Source organism: Takifugu rubripes, chromosome 9 (assembly GCF_901000725.2).
Source record: "Takifugu rubripes chromosome 9, fTakRub1.2, whole genome shotgun sequence".
In the NCBI taxonomy this organism is placed as follows: Eukaryota; Metazoa; Chordata; class Actinopteri; order Tetraodontiformes; family Tetraodontidae; genus Takifugu; species Takifugu rubripes.
In genome coordinates this window covers 10,838,210-10,854,487 of record NC_042293.1, presented here as the reverse complement: position 1 = coordinate 10,854,487, position 16,278 = coordinate 10,838,210, and the positions used below count along the sequence as shown (strand labels likewise).

The window sequence follows — 16,278 nt, the reverse complement described above, 5'->3', positions numbered from 1 at the left end:
AGAAATCAACTTTTTCTTTAAGGTGATGCCATCCTCTCATTTACCCAGAATCCAACACTCATTTCTGAAGACATTTACATGTTTGGAATAAGGCCCATTAGTTGTTTGCAGCATGATGGATGTTAATATCACAGTTGTAGGCTATTATACTGACTTTGCACATGCAGCTGTCAAACTGAATAAATACAGCTCATAATTGTAATAAATAAACTATCTGCAATTAGAGATTCCAGCATGGCTGGAGACCCCCTGTGTCATGTTGATGGCTTTGACAGTCTGTCAACGTTAATACATCACGTATCAATATCAATCTGGCAAAATGTGTCTAGCAAACCACAATAATATCATGCATCTATTTAAACCCTGCCGTGCCCAGCTCTCCCAGTATCCAGACTGGTGGCTTCTGTGGAGTAAAATTGTTCTTAACTGAAGCTCTGAAAAAGCTGGAACATGCATTTCCCAACAATCCCGGCTCCGTGCAGGATGCCACAAGCTCAGTTAGTGTTAGTAAAGCTCTGGTTCGCACCTTTGCGTAGCTTATTGGGAAATCTCCAGTATCCCAGCAAGGCCATTGTGGGCTGTTTAGAAGATGTGCGAGCAACACTTCTCGTTACCTGATGAGGCAGAAAGTCAACGGTGAGAAATGAGAAGCCTGCTGTTGTCTGCGTATGCGATTTTAAATTACAGACTCAGACCTCACAGAAAAGCCTTTCATAAAAATCAATACTCTGTCATCTGGCTGGATTTTAAGCCCTCAGATGTTTTGGGGGTTTTGTTGTTTTTTTTTGGTATTTTGATTTTATATTTTGTGTGCGTCCCTGTTTCCTTGAGTATTTGTAGAGACAGGCAGTGATTTATATGTTGGGCCTGAGATTTCACTCAGACGAGCAGCGGGTAAAACCAAAATACATATTCCATCCCATTTGGCAGTCCCCATTTCTTCATCCTTGTTAATGATCTCCCTGTTTCTCATTGATCCTTTGTTTCCAAATTGCGCTTGCTAAGATGTCGATATCTGGCAGCCCTGTCCATACCCACCATGAAAAGTGGCCAAAAAGCCCATCTTGCTCCTCAGTGAGACGAACAAATGTGATCATAAATTTCAATCCAGTCAATTAGCTGTCAGCATTGTGCAGAAGACGACGTGTAGAGATGAAGGAGTGCACGAGCCATCTGTGTCCGTGGCGTGTCTTCCTCCACCAAATTACTCATCCATGTGTGACACTTTCATCACTACACATAATTGCACTCTGGCAATATTTTTTTAGTGATGATGGATGAAATTTCCGCGAGAGCCACCAGACACAGATTAACGGGACTGTGCCGCCAAAAGGAGGAAAAAAAACTTGCTAAATTGTCGAACGCGCTCATTCCAGCACACTATTACATGCAATTAAGAGCGATGCAGTGGTCTGTAGCTTGAATTACAGTGAGCTTATTTGCATAGAAAAGTAACAATTCATCCATTCCACTCTGTAAAGATGTGCTGTAAATAGCTGTATGTGTGACGGAGAGGAGATGTTGCTGTCGCTAGCATGCTTTTTCAGCAGTTTGGAGTTGGTGGCGCGCTACAAAGGACAGGACGAGAAGGCTGAGCGAATGTTTGCGGCGGCAGATTTCTGCCTTCCGACGTCTTTGCGTGGTGAAGCGTGTGTGCGTCTGTAGGACCGTCGTCCTCCTGCTGGAAGATTCACTATGGTAGTCGTGAATGAGGGTCATCATCGACATTTTTGCTGAATCGGAAATGTAAAGAAACACTTATGAGCAGCCTCTCTCTGCTCTAAGGAATAATGCTGGAATCAGAGTGAGGCACTAAAGTGCATTACTGGTAATTACATCTGTTCAAGACTTGGACTCCTTTGTTGGTACAACGACCCCTTTAAAGTCTTGTTATTGTCTAAATCCAAATTAGTTGTAATAAGGAGTCTGTCTGTCTGTCTGGATGCTTTGTAACAATGGATGGGACCAGTAGAAGAGAATAAAGTCTTCTGGTGTTTAGGTTTGGGTGGTTTTGAAGATCTTTGTTAGTTTCTCTGCTTCCCTTGTTTTTATCCCTTTTCTTTCACTTTGAACATTACTGAATAGATTCTTTTGCCCGTTTTGGAGGCATCCTCAGGGCTCCGAAAGCTCTGGTGCGCATGATGAAGCACAATAGGACTGTCACAAGTCTAGGTTTCATTCAGAAACTGTTCAGAGATCAACATAATGGAGCTTCTAATGACATACCGCATGCTCACTTTATGTGTGATGGATGAGTCTCAATAATGTCTACCCTCCACTGTACCAATGATGCTAACAGATTCTAGCTAACCAGCACTCATTTCTCTGCATCTGCTTCTCACTAGACATTGTTTAACTTTGTATTTTCCTCTCAGACTCATTCTCATTCTACAATAATGATGTAATAAAGAGCAATGTGTGCGTTGCACATGTCGCATGCATTTCTGCCCAGAATGTGTTTGTGCCATTTCTGAAAAGTAGCATTTTTTCCTCTTGCGTTATACGGACCCTGTGACGGACGGCTGTGCAGATAAACATTAGTTGTACGCCGGCCAGGTAAAGGCAGGTGGGGCCATCATAGATTACACAGTTGGCCTTCTACTGATCATCTGTACACAACAGAGCTGCAACACAGCAGGAGATAAATGCCATAAGCCGTCGCTCATGTAAGAGGACGTGACGCGTCGCCGCAACAACCTCTGGACTCTGTGTGGAGTTCCGAATGGTTCCCGACGCTGAATGATTCGGCAGACTCTCGCTTTTTGTTACCCTCCTGGAAAACATGGTCACCACATGTTTAAACCGTTCCCACAGATGCAGCGTGCAGTTTTAGGCTGAACATAACCTGTGTTTACGTTAATGAGGGTTCTGTGCTGCTGTATTTGTCGTGTGTAGGCAGAATTGAGCAGATGGACTGGAAAAACAGTGACAAAGATTCTGGCTTGTGACCAACACTGAGAGAGATGCATAATTAATCTGGGAGAGACGAGGTGTTTGTTCTTTTATTACTGAGCTCCTATTGTCGATTTGTGGGTATGTATGTGTGTGTTGCGAATAGTGCTCAGTGAAAACTGCTATTTAGATTAGACAACATCTGTTCTTGTGCCTTTTCTATATAATGTGTGCATATGAACTGATTATATGAAATATGAAGACTTCCAACAACTCTGATGACAATTTGTTGAGAGGGGAAATGCTGGACGTCTCCAGCTGAAAGCCACAAAGAGCCTCTTTTCATCAACCACAACCTTCTTCCATGGAAACCCAGCACTATTCGGTTTCAGGCCGATCCTTCAATAATCAAAACAAACAGTAAAGAACCGTGGAACAAAATATATTGATGTATGAGTGAGTTGGAGCTGAAGTGGCTTTCCCGGGCTTTCCATGCGGCAGACTGTGTGCCGTTGTTACCGGCGGTCGAGTCAGAGAGAGGCAAGAAAGAGCAGTTGTGTTGGAGGAGGGAGGGTGTGCCTTCTCTCTTGAATGAAAGTCAAGTCGTTGTGTGGAGAAAAGTGGCTGGACGTGCTGGGTGGGGCAGGGTGGGCCTCGTCAACAGTAGCCGGGTGGAAAAACGGTTGAGTAATTGGCCGGAGACGGTGAGCTGACTCAGACTGTGGAGGTGGAGAGAAGTCCGAGTCATGATGGCACGGGTGTGGGTGTGGGGAGGCTACATCCTTGTATCTCTGGATGTGTGGACGGGGCCAATAGCAAGCATCTGGAGAAGGCATTCATCCTGGGTAGGGTTAGACGAGACAGGAGTGTCTCTAGGGTTTGAAGAAGGGAGCTAATGGCTGGGGGTGCAGTGGGGGAGCGAGTCTGAACTGGGGAGAAGGTCACTGGGTGGTGTGTACCCTCAGCTGGTTCTCATTACAGGGCTAATGTGGTGCTCTGATCTCCAACACACACTGACTTTGCAGAGCCAGGTTAAAGCCGGATATGGGTTTGTGGAGGCCCCTTTCACTGCAGCTTCTGTATCACAGTTTCCCTCCTCGGAGCGCCGCGAAACCGAGGGCCTCTTTTATAGAAAGGATTCGCTATAAACTTTGGTCACGGAAAAGTGTTGAGTTATGAAAGCGAAGGGGGTCTTTTCTGCGCAACCTAGTACACCTTTTATGCAAATCTAGCCATAAAATGTCTTTTATATTCTAGCTAAGTCCACCCTGAAGGCTTTTTCCTTCATATGCAGTGTGAGGAAGCCTTGGCCAATGGCCAGGCCAACAAAATGCATCGCCCCAAGGATGCTTCAACACAAAAATTCTTAAATATCATTAATGGACAAAGTCTTCTACCTTTTCAAGCAAAGCCCAATAAATGAGAGAAAAATCTGTTAAACTGATCTCTCACGGTGAAAAAAGGGAAAACAATACAGGAAGCTCAACTATTTATTTATGAGACATGTCTGGGAAATATTTGGATCCCTGAAATAAAACAAGTCCAACTTAAACATCTTCATAATGTAGTGCTCTGCTCCAGGGATCTGAGTCAGGTTTCTCATGGTCTGGGTCTTAAATCTCTCCCAGTGTGCTGACGTATAAGTGGAGTGATTTATGATAGTGAGCTGCTACTCAGCAAAGTGTTTTCCAGCCCACTGCAAAGCCAACGTCATGCTCATAATTAGCGGTGGAGTGACTGATTTCTGCACTTACGCTTACTGCATGACGACAGATAAGGGACACGCCGGGCCAGGGGCCAAACGGAACCATTGATACGAATTACGTAAGGGGAGATTCGGTGTAAATCTGGATTATCAATATTCCCAAATAAATAGTGAGGGTGGAAAAATGAGCCCAAATCGTTGCAGTTTAGATCTCTGCCGCTCTCTCCCTGCGTCTATACTTCAAGTCCTGACAGTCTCACTGATGCCTCTGTCGCTGCCGTAGCAACCGCAGGCGGAACGTCTCAATGGACACATTAAGACCCACACTGGGAGCACAAAGCTCGTGTGAGTGCTGACAGGAAGTGAAAGATCAGGAAGACACGGGGATGCAGGCTAGCTGCCTTACATCAATGTATGTCTGGGTTATATCAAAGCTTAAGAACATCCAGATGCTGATCTAAAACGATGCTTAAAGGCTTTTAACCTTTGGGGATTTCTGCTTTATATATTTTGACACAGGAAAGAGAACAACATTCATGACTTTTGTATGTAAATCTAGATATTTGCAGTGCAGTCAATTAAGCTAAAGTAAGTCAATTAAGCTAAATGCACGCAGGGTAAAGCTTTACAATAATCACAAAAATAAAGTATGTACAGACTTCATGGATGAAGAAAGACTTGTCTTTATTCTATCGTTCACTCATTCCTCAAAAGGGCTTTGTCACCTTTTGTCATTCCTACAAAATCTCAAGAAACACCTTTACTGGTTATTTGTGTGTCGTATTTACATCAAACTTCCACATCCTGCTTACTACCATCATTACAAATATAACCTCGGTTCGCTAAAATATGTAGCATAATTCACCTAACACTTCTACTAAAACCTACTCAAGAGCATTAAAATGTACAGTGCTTTTAGATTAGGTTGTGGGTAAACTGACGATCTACAAAAACCATCATAAAAACAATTTCATTTAATTTTCTGCAGTAATTAGAAGATGCACTATCAGAACATGGGACCACTCTGCTTTCCTCTTCTGTAAATATCAGAAAGTCAAGTGGCTGTACAGCCCTTAACTGCTTTCTAATTTCCTCCTGGTAATAACTGTGGAGCATCAGCGGTGTGGAACAAAGCTGGAGCAGCCTCGCCAGCCCCGCTAAAAGCTGGGATGAGTATTTCTACAGTAATAACACCGCTGCACTCCATCAGCAGAACGCAGCAGTGCCTAGACATGTTGTATACACACCACCGCCACCACTAGAAGGAGGGGGGGAAATTACCATCCCCGAAGCTACTGGTAACATAACTATTTTACTGCAACTGTAATCGGAATTATAGGTGTAACATACATTTCTAACCCGTGTGTGTATATGTGTGTGTGTTGGTGTGAAGAAGGGTTTAGGTCGAAGCAGTATTGATGGGGGTCAGCCCTCTGATGTCATGGAGATTATTTTAACAGGATCCGCCCACTGGGACCTTGGTGGTTGATGGCTTCCGTGGCCCAGCCGGCCTCACAGAGCCACGCTTTGTATTCGCCGCTCATAAAGTACAGCAGGACCCCGAGTGGCCACAATGCTTCTGTTCATGGCCGTGTTTGTCTGATGGTGTTGTTAGGTGAGTGAGATCATCACTCCAGACTCATTATACTCCAGACTCCGCCAAGTGAGAGGAGCCAACACACCGAACACACCTTATTTTTATATGAACTTGGAGGGATGATGTTTACCTTGTTACCGATGCCACGCGCTGGAAACATACAAAAGGTCCCGCCATGACCTTCTGAAGGAGCACAGTGTTTCTTTGTTCCGTGTTGTCTTGAATTACAGTATAGGAAAATAACATGAGGCCGTAATGCAGCCAACATTTGGTGGAAGTATTTTCTTTGGCAGCTGTGCAACAGTGCGCAGAGACCACAGAGTAGATGTAGACTTCAAGCTAAATCTCTCCCTGAGTATAAAATATTGATTTCCAATGACCTGATTAGATGATATGTGGCTTTGATACTCTCCTGTAAATTGAAAAGACTCCTGATTTCCTGTTCTCAATCCCATCATAGCCCAGAGACTTAGAAGAAAAATAACCCTTTTTGCCATATTCCTCCAAACGAAGTGAGCTTTTCTATTAATTTTCCTCAAGATTGCCTTTCTCCTGCACAAATCCAGACAACACTGAGGCGTTCACATCTCTAACACCCTTCTCCACCCTTTTTTCACAGGTCTGGTTTACTCAAATGCCTTAAACCACCTTTGTTCTTTTATAGGGAAAGGTCATTATTTTTCGTTGCTGCCGCCCTCACTAAGTTCTTGTGTAACTGCCAGCTTTATAGAGAACCTGAAAAGTTTTAATTATTGCAAGTAAGTGGCGACCCGCTGTGCCTCCACAAGCCTGTTTTTTTTCCATGTTTTGTACCTTTTAAGTGAGCCGACGGCTCGGGACTTCAGAGAGGGCTGCAGATGTAGACGGGGATTCAAAAATAGATGAAAATGGTGATCTGCTTGCTTTCACACCGACTCAATCCGCTCTGAGAAACGACTCTATAAAACCCACAAAGGTGCGTCCCCCCGTGACTTCTGAAAACTCAGCGGAGATTATGGAGGGGGGGGGTACTCCTTGTAAAGCACTGCTGTCAAGGTATGTGGAGTTGTGGCTTTGCACTGTGAGGTTTAACAATGCTGCCTTTAGCTGTTTTTCCTATACAGACTCCTGCATTCACAGTCAAGCCTGTAAAAGGAACAGTCGTTATTGTTCTGTGATTACTGTGGCTCTGTTGATAAATGAGGTTTATGGTTTTTCCAAGGAGTTACATAAATTTGTGATTCTGGCTTTTTTTAAAAACCTACATGTATTTTCCACATGCATGCACATTTTCTAAATAGAACCTACAGTAAAGGGAGAGTTTGAGTTTAGGCTAATGCATTTAAAGATGTCTTTGTGTATCCTTGAATATCTCTGCAAGACCAGTACCAGAAGGTATTAAAGTATCTGGCAACATAAACAGGAAACCTCTGAGGGTGTCATTTGGTGGGGGTCATGTACCTAGTGACCCCAAGGGTCGTGAGAGGTGAAGGAGACTCCACCCTGGATTCCAACACAACCCAGGAACACACAATTGGACTGGGATCAGGGGAGTTTGGAGGCCAGGTCAAAGCCTTGAGCTCTCTGTAATGTTGTGCAAGCCACGGGTGAAAAGGTCATGGACAGGTGGGGTACGTTCTCCTGTTGGGGTGGGGAATAAGATGAATTGTTGTTTTCTTTCTTTCTTTTTTTGCCCATCGTGATTGATGACTGTAATTATTTACCCTTTGTTTGTTCTTGGACAAACATATTACAGTACACACATTAACATACAGCCTCTCGTCTCCTGGGTGCCTCGCTGCAATGTGAGGCAGAAAAGAAATGCTCATCACAAACACATGCTATTGAAGCTACAGCTCACTATGTTAATGCTATGTTGATCATTGTGGTAAATGACATTATGCCATTAAAATGCTACACCGTAACTGTAGATAGCACTACCCCGTCCCTCATATAATTAAGTTAAAGGCTTTTTCATTACGGGGACAACAGCAATAGAAACAAATGACGGGCATTACCACTGTTTAGTCAAGCAAACCACGGTTTAACCAGGAGTTATAGAGCTGATTTGTTTGGATTTCAGACAGAGTTGCCAGGGCAACAGTGTTGTATGACTTTCTCTTTTCAACCAGACACATCAAATTATTGGATTTGCGGACAGCTTCCTTTAACTCACGGATAAAAGTTAAAAAGATAGTTTTTCAAACCACATCAAGACAGTTGTTTTGTACCAGACATTCAGTGAACCCCATATTATCATATCTATGGATCTTTAGTCACATTAAATATGAATCTGATTCGTCGACATAGACGAGACACGGGACACAGCGTCAACTGAGTGTCTTCAGTCTTCATGCACTCGTGATCGGTGCATCCAGCTTTCCAGGTCATGTGTTTCCAGGGCTGGATGAAGAGAGGGTGGGGAAGATTAGGAGGAGGAAAGGCAGGGAAACACAACAGGGTAGTTCATTCTGAGTGTGAAAGAGAGGAAGAGTCCGTTCCTTTGGAGCAGCATGAATACAAATGAAGTCAGTCATCAAATTCTAGCCATCTGCATTGGCCTGGGACCAGGATTCTGCTTGGCACAAAAAAAAGTAGTGTGAGCAGGAGTCTGGTATGTCTAAAGGGGATCAGGGACTGTCCTATTGAGTTGTGAGAACCCCAGCCTGGCATTAGGTGTGGCAGGAGTCTCTTAACTCAAGTCTGTGCTCTTGATGGCTCATCAGCGAAATTATCCGTGTTGTAGCCCATCTTCAGCCAGCTTAAAGTCCCTGCAGTGTGAGGAGAGCGTTGTGTTGTAGTGGCAAACATGATATTTTTAATCTTTTTGTTTTATCCGTCCTCAAAGGCTCCAGTCTCTCTTTTTTGTCGCAAGCAAAGGCACACAGCACAAAAGAAATGTCACAGAGCAGAGCATTTAACCAGATAGCATATTGAAAATGTGCTTTTGCTACATGAAGCCTATTATCTGTCTGAGCTTTACACAGCTTAGCTGGGGAACTAATGAATTCCAGGTCCAGGTACACTGTGGAGACTAGTGTGTGTGTGTGTGTGTGTGTGTGTGTGTGTGTGTGTGTGTGTGTGTGTGTGTGTGTGTGTGTGTGTGTGTGTGTGTGTGTGTGTGTGTGTGTGTGTGTGTGTGTGTGTGTGTGTGTGTGTGTGTGTGTGTGTGTGTGTGTGTGTGTGTGTGTGTGTCATTAGGAAATGTGTTCCTTTTCTCCTGAAGGCAACAGCAGCAAATCTGAACCAGAAAATCCCCAGGCAGAATTGTCTTGGCATCTCTTACTCCTTCAGCTTTTTATCCCCATGCTCAATGAACAATCCAACAAAAGCTCGGGTTTAAGAACCACGGAGCTCATTGCAATTTTCTTTGTTAATGCAATTGCCAGTGAGAAAAGATTCAGTCCGCTCATTTTTCACTTTCAGCCTTGAAGCTCCTGTGCAATTAGTACTGTATTGTAATCTGGCCTACCTTAGTTGCACCTCAAGCCCTCAGCGGTGATAGCCTCTAACATCCCCAGAAAAGTGACATTTGGAAAACAATTTCACAAAAAATTTCCATTCAGCACAAATGGTGTTCACATTTTTGTTTGCACCAAACAAAAGGCTTGTTGCTTCAGCATTTGTCAATTTATTTCAGTTGATGCGGTTTATTTTGGATTGCTTTTAAAAAGCCACTAACATGGTGTCTTTCTGGCTGCGAGAGAGCAGAGCTGTGCTGCAGCGTGTAATCAATAGTCTGCGAATCGGCCCTGAGCTGAGACCGTTCATCACTGGCATTGTTTATGACAGCATGACACCAGAGCCAAAAGCAAAACGGCTCTTAGTAAGAATCCAGAAAAGCTTTGTTTTTTATACTCGGTACCATAAGAAAAGGATTGCCTTGGACCGTGGTTCTGTTTGCATCCTTCATCTTTGGGGTGAACGTGACCCTCCAGTGTTTAAAAGAAGTGTGTGAAGGTGCCCTTTAAGGGCACACGTTCCGACAGAGATCCACCCTCCCCAGGACACCATCAACCAGGCCAAAATGCTTTTCCATTTATAGTTATGAATGCGAATGTTTAGCGCAGTATTTGCACTTCCTCTTTTTATGACTCAGTCGTGTCTGCAAAGTTATTTTATGAGATTTCTTGATTCATGGCATGAAGTGCGTGCTCTAGACGTTACTGTTGATTCTGAGAGGGATACTTTGGTCCCCATGATGTCAGAGTAATGTTCTAACTTTACCACAACTATCTCTCTCTCTCTCTCTCTCTCTCTCTCTCTCTCTCTCTCTCTCTCTCTCTCTCTCTCTCTCTCTCTCTCTCTCTCTCTCTCTCTCTCTCTCTCTCTCTCTCTCTCTCTCTCTCTCTCTCTCTCTCTCTCTCTCTCTCTCTCTCTCTCTCTCTCTCTCTCTCTCTCTCTCTCCCTCCCTCCCCTCCCTCCCTCTCTCTCTCTCTCTCTCTCTCCCCCTCTCTCTCTCTCCCTCTCCCTCCCTCCCTCTCTCTCTCTCTCTCTCTCTCTCACTGATATTCCAAATATTCCAATGGCTGCCTTCCTAATCTCCGAACTGCAACCTCTATGAGGGCAAAGGGCCGGCTAATGGAAACCCCCCCCCCCCCCCCCATATCTTTTGGCTAAGATCATGGAAAACCCATATAATAGAAGTTATTCCTGGAAGTAGTCCAGTTTAATTTCTGAACATGTACACTGGAAAATAATTGAGTTCCTCTAGGGTTTACATTTTGTCGAGGGCTGTGTAGAGCCGTCCGAGGCAGGTGGTCGAATTTGCATTTCTCTGGATACGAGACAACTCAAGCCTGGGAAATTGGGCATCCCACAACTCATGTGCCCTGAAAACCTCCACAGGGTAATGACTGATCTCTCGGTGAGAGAATCCTTTTGAGGCCAGAGGATCTCCTCTGCAGCCCGGAGCAGCTGGTGAACACCTGATAATACAGAGATCAACCACAGAGCATGCTGAAATGTGAGACTGGAGAAAATTAACACTGGTTACTGGTAACTCTGAGATGATTACTACCATTTCAGAGATTCAACATTCAGCAGTAGTAGAATGAATATCTGGCCGTGTGTTTGCATGTGTGGGTTATCCAACTGGATTTATTTTGCTGTTACATAGAAAATTAGATATTGTTAAAGCAATTTTTTAAGCTTCTATAATTTGCTTCCCCAGTCAATGAAATAGCAAAAAAAGCTGCACACATGGTATATACTATTATTATTAAAGGCTAATACAATGCATCCTTCTTTTTCTCCTCAGAATCCTACTTTGGTGACAGCTTCTGCACCATACAAGCCTTCCAAGATGTCTCCACCTTCCAGTTGTCACTTCAGATCAAAACAAGCCGACGAAGTGGGCTGCTGTTTCTGGCTGCAGGAATGGAAGATTACCTGTTCCTTGAGCTCCAGAATGGAAGAGTTGAGGTACATAAAAAAGAAATAAAATATATATAGTAAAATAGGTGCAGCAAAGAAGATCAAAATGGAAATCCGCCCTGCCAGTTAGATGTATTCATAGACACTGACAACCATTCTTAATACATAAAAATTGAAAATGAAATCTGGAATTGGTTGTTAAAAAATGCAGCAGAGGTCTGCCATACAAAGATCTCCTAAGAGAGGTTGTGTTACCATAGGGACATACATGTGGAATAATTCAATGGCGCCTGAAAATAGGCTAAATTGATTAGGTTTTTGTGCCTGCAATCTCTTATCGTCTAACTGGACTGAGGACTATGTCATCTTAGATTAGAATGGTCATCAAATTTGCTGCCACAATGAATATTTTCTCATATTTATACCTGCCTTTGGAACCGCAGCATGTGTCTCTTTATCTTCAACGGGTAATTGCAATCCTTTTCCCTATGTACGAAAAGTAAAATAGTTCAGTGCAATAATTTTTTCTATGCATTTGTAAGAATCCCAGTGCAAATTTGGTTTAAGCACAGTGGCTTAACAGTACAAACTCTCCCAAATCTTCAGTCTTTAATGGTTTTTGTCAACAAACATAGAACTGAAAATGAAATGAAACTGTAAAACTCTGTGAAATGAATTTATAATATGTATGCTGTGTATATTTATCCATAGGCACGAATGAACATGGGGTCTGGGGAGGTAACACTGTCCTCATCCCAAGTAGTCCAGCTGAACAACCTATTGGATCACCAGATATCACTCACGCTGCAAGATGGTCAACTCACCATGACAATTGATGAGCTCTACCCAACATATGTTCCTGTGACTGATGATGGGGAGGAGCTCAACATTGACCAGGGTATTTGGCTTGGAGGAACTGGAGCTCTGGACACTCCATACCTCAGTAATGCCATTCCTCCTTTCCGTGGCTGCATGAGTGAGGTCAGATTTGAATCCCATCAGTTTGATATTCTCAGGACAGCCTTCCGACAGTGCCATGACACAAAGGAATCATGCAGCAGTGAGTTCCAAGCAAGTGACGGGGAGGCGACAAGTTTCAGCACTCCTGATTCCTTTGTATCCTTCTCAACCTGGAGCGGTGCAAGCGATGCTCCAAGGGCTTTAGAGTTCCTCATGAAAACCACCATTGAAGATTCTCTGCTTGTTTTCCATCCAGGCCGGGACACTGACTTCTTTGCTATTGGTATTGTGAAAGGATACCTCAAAGGCATGGTGGACCTCGGCAATGGCGTGGAGGTGTTGGACAATGTCCAGGTTCAGCTGGACGATGATCAGTGGCACAGAGTTGTGGTCCAAATCCGTCAAGATACTTTTGCCATTAATGTTGACAGCCAGTCTGCCTCCCTCCCTCTTGACCCCTCACAAACATTTGATCTGGTTGGGAATTTGTATATGGGAGGCATCCAAGGTAAAATGAAGGAAGTATTTCGTGACAGTGGCCCTTTAGATCGTATAGAAGAGGAAATGACGACCGAGTCCTTTATTGGTTGCTTGGGTGAAATCAAAGTCAATCAGAAGCACAGAAGCCTGCAGGATGCTTTGGTGACCAAAGATGTTCATGTTAAATGCGAAGGAGAAGACTATGACTACTCGAGTTACGATGACGTAGACAGCACCACAACTTCTCCACCCGTTCATATCCGATATGTTGACATTGACCTTAATGAGCAGCATTGCTACCCAACAGATGAAACTCCAGAGGAGTTCAGAAATGTAAAAAAGCTACTTGACGTCACCCCATTATTGGTGACTGAAGGTGGAGAAATGCTCCTGGACGTCAGCCACCTAAAGCCTACGTTCGACCTGGGTGCTGCGGGAGTGCATCAGTCAGAGATTGTTTTCAGCCTGGAGAACGAACCCTGGTACGGCTTAGTTGATATAGAAGTCCCCACAAAACACACACAAAAGTTTACTCTTCTCGACATTGCCAATAACAAAATTAAGTACATGCATGATGGAAACGAGAGGCATCCGGATCAAATCAGGTTAGAGGTTGCCGTTCACACAAACAGCTATCTTCCAGAATGTCTAAAAGCTCCTCGGGAGTATGTCCTTCCAGTGGAAATTGTCCCTCTTAATGACGTGCCACAACTTGGTGGAGACGAAATCATGATCACAGAAAATGGCAGGACTCTCTTAATTCCCAACATTATTAAAATTACAGATTCAGACACACGTTGCGATCAATTAGAAGTGACTGTAACCTCAGAGCTCCTAATAGACGTTGGTTACTTTGAAAATGACAAACAGCCAGGAAGAAGAATCTCAGAGTTTAGCTGCAGGGATCTGAATGATGGAAGTATTTATTTTGTTCACAGAGGTGGTACTCCGAATGCAATTACCTTAAAAGTCTCTGATGGTCAGTCTCTAAGCCATTCAACTACTCTGAAGTTGTCTGTGACACCACCACACATAACTATTGTCATCAACAATGGCCTTGCCCTGGCTCAAGGAAGCAACACGTCCATAAGTATTCAGAATCTGGCAGCCCTTGCTCGCCCCCGTAATGGAGACCTTGTGTATAACATCACCCAACCTCTGCAATACGGAGAACTCCAGAAAATGACAAGCAGTGGAATGTACAAGCAGGTCACAATGTTCCATCAGTCTGACCTGGAGCGAGGTCGGCTCAGGTACGTCAGCACAGACTCCAGTGACCAGGAGGATGTTCTGGCCGACATGATTCAGTTTGACATCCATCTGGGGCAGTTCACTCTTTGGAACAACACCTTCTTAGTGAAAATAATCCCTGCTCCAGTTAAAGTTTCCAATCTGGTTGCACTAGAGATACAAGATGACGAAGAACAAACAATTGGATTGACGGAGCTTCAAGCTGAAGTACGTGGGAAAAACCCAGATCCACAGTCTGTAAAATACATCCTTATGAACCCTCCAAAACTCGGTAGTCTAATATTGTTGAACAAAGAGTTGACTGAGGGTGACATCTTTACTCAAAAGGACCTTTTGGACGGTACTGTGAGCTACAGGGTGCGTGTTAAAAGAGCAGTGGACAGTACGGACCAGTTCCAGTTTCGGGTCTTTGCCGATGAGCAATACTCCCCTCTATACACCTTCCCCGTGAACATCCTCGCCAGCTCAGCTGGTCCTGTTCTGACCAATGAAATATTAGTTGTTTTACAGGGTGGTGAACACACACTAAACAAAGACTATCTTTGGCTTGAGTCCCCAGACTCTATAGACTATGTGTACCAAATCGCACAACAGCCAAAATTTGGCCACCTGATAAGAGATTCCCCTCCAGGTCAGCCCAGGTTTGAGGGGGCAATAAGAGTATTCAGCAATGAGGACCTGCAACGCAACAGGCTGATTTACAAGCATGACGGTTCCAAGTCCAGCAGCGATGAATTCCACTTTTCAGTTTTTGATCAAAGCACAGACTCAGGCAATGACGAAATCATCAGCGGAGTTTTCAGAGTTTCCATCCAGTCCAAGAATGAGCATATACCTTTCAGAGTCGTGGATAAGGTCTTCAATGTGGTGCGCTACGGCCAGCGTCTGCTAACAACTGATGTCATTAGGTTTAAAGATGATGACTCGGGATTCAACGACTCCCAGATTGTCTACGCCCGCGAAGGGATCCTCTCAGGCAATATCGTCTCTACGTCTAATCCATCGCAGTCCCTTTTCCGTTTCACACAAGCCGACCTGCGCAGTAAGAATGTTCTCTTCGTTCACCACGGAGCAGACAAGGAGCGCTTTCCGCTGCAGGTGTCCGACGGTTTCCACAAGACCACTGCGCTGCTTCAGATCCAGGCCGGCGAGCCCTACCTGCACGTAGTAAACAACACCATAATTGTCATTGACCACGGAAGCACCAAGACCCTGAACACCACCCTGCTGAGCGCCGACACCAACATGGACATCAGAGATGACGGGGAGATCAGGTTCCTGGTTACGTCCCCACCGAGCGACGGACGGATCATCGTGAGCGGCATCGAGGCTTCAGAGTTCACCCAGGAGGATCTGAAAAAAGGAGTCGTATCGTACGAACACAATTACGAGAGTTTGAGGTCCAAGGACTCCTTCAGCTTCACCCTAACAGCAGGGGGACATTCCGAAGAGGGTACATTCAGGATTAAAATCTTCAAGCGAGCCTACCTGTCTGAGCCTGAGGTCATGACCAATGAGGTCATCATTTCCTATGAGGGAGAGCACACCATTATCAGCCAGGACAACCTCAAGGTAATATGTACTCTAAATATACTGTATGAATCCGTAGAGCTTTACATTTATCATTTCTGTGTGATGGTATGTATAGTGCAAACAAAGCATCTTGAAAAATGTGAAACTTTATTGACATGGTCAAGCAAAGCTGCGAGGAACATACAGCCTCACCAAGCTCCAAGATTATTGGACATCCTGGCCGTGAGAAAATGTTAATGATTGATTTTTGTCACTTTGTTCGTGACAAAACACGACCTGATTCCCTAATGAGGCGTTTCATAACATTGTCTCTGATCTGCTTTACAGCAACACGAACAGGGCAATGTGGCCCGCAACGTTGCTGCTTTTAATTTAGTTTATGTACTAAATTACAGTCTATTAAGTGTCGAAAACAGCACTAAGCACCCCCTTAGGATGTCAAGCCCAGTGTAATTTCAAAGATGAGCCTGCCTTCATTTAATCTCGGATGCAATTAAAGAGGTTT

General features: G+C 44.2%; 1 protein-coding gene across 2 annotated transcripts in view; it reads left to right on the top strand.

The window, feature by feature from the left end:
* cspg4 (chondroitin sulfate proteoglycan 4) overlaps nt 1-16,278 on the top strand; it is a 46,144-nt gene that overhangs the window by 15,094 nt on the left and 14,772 nt on the right. For both annotated transcript variants that reach the window (XM_011607428.2, XM_029842015.1), the window contains exons 2-3: nt 11,434-11,597; nt 12,261-15,812. In XM_011607428.2, the coding sequence (XP_011605730.2) occupies nt 11,434-11,597; nt 12,261-15,812 (3,716 nt within the window). The remainder of the gene's footprint in view (nt 1-11,433; nt 11,598-12,260; nt 15,813-16,278) is intronic.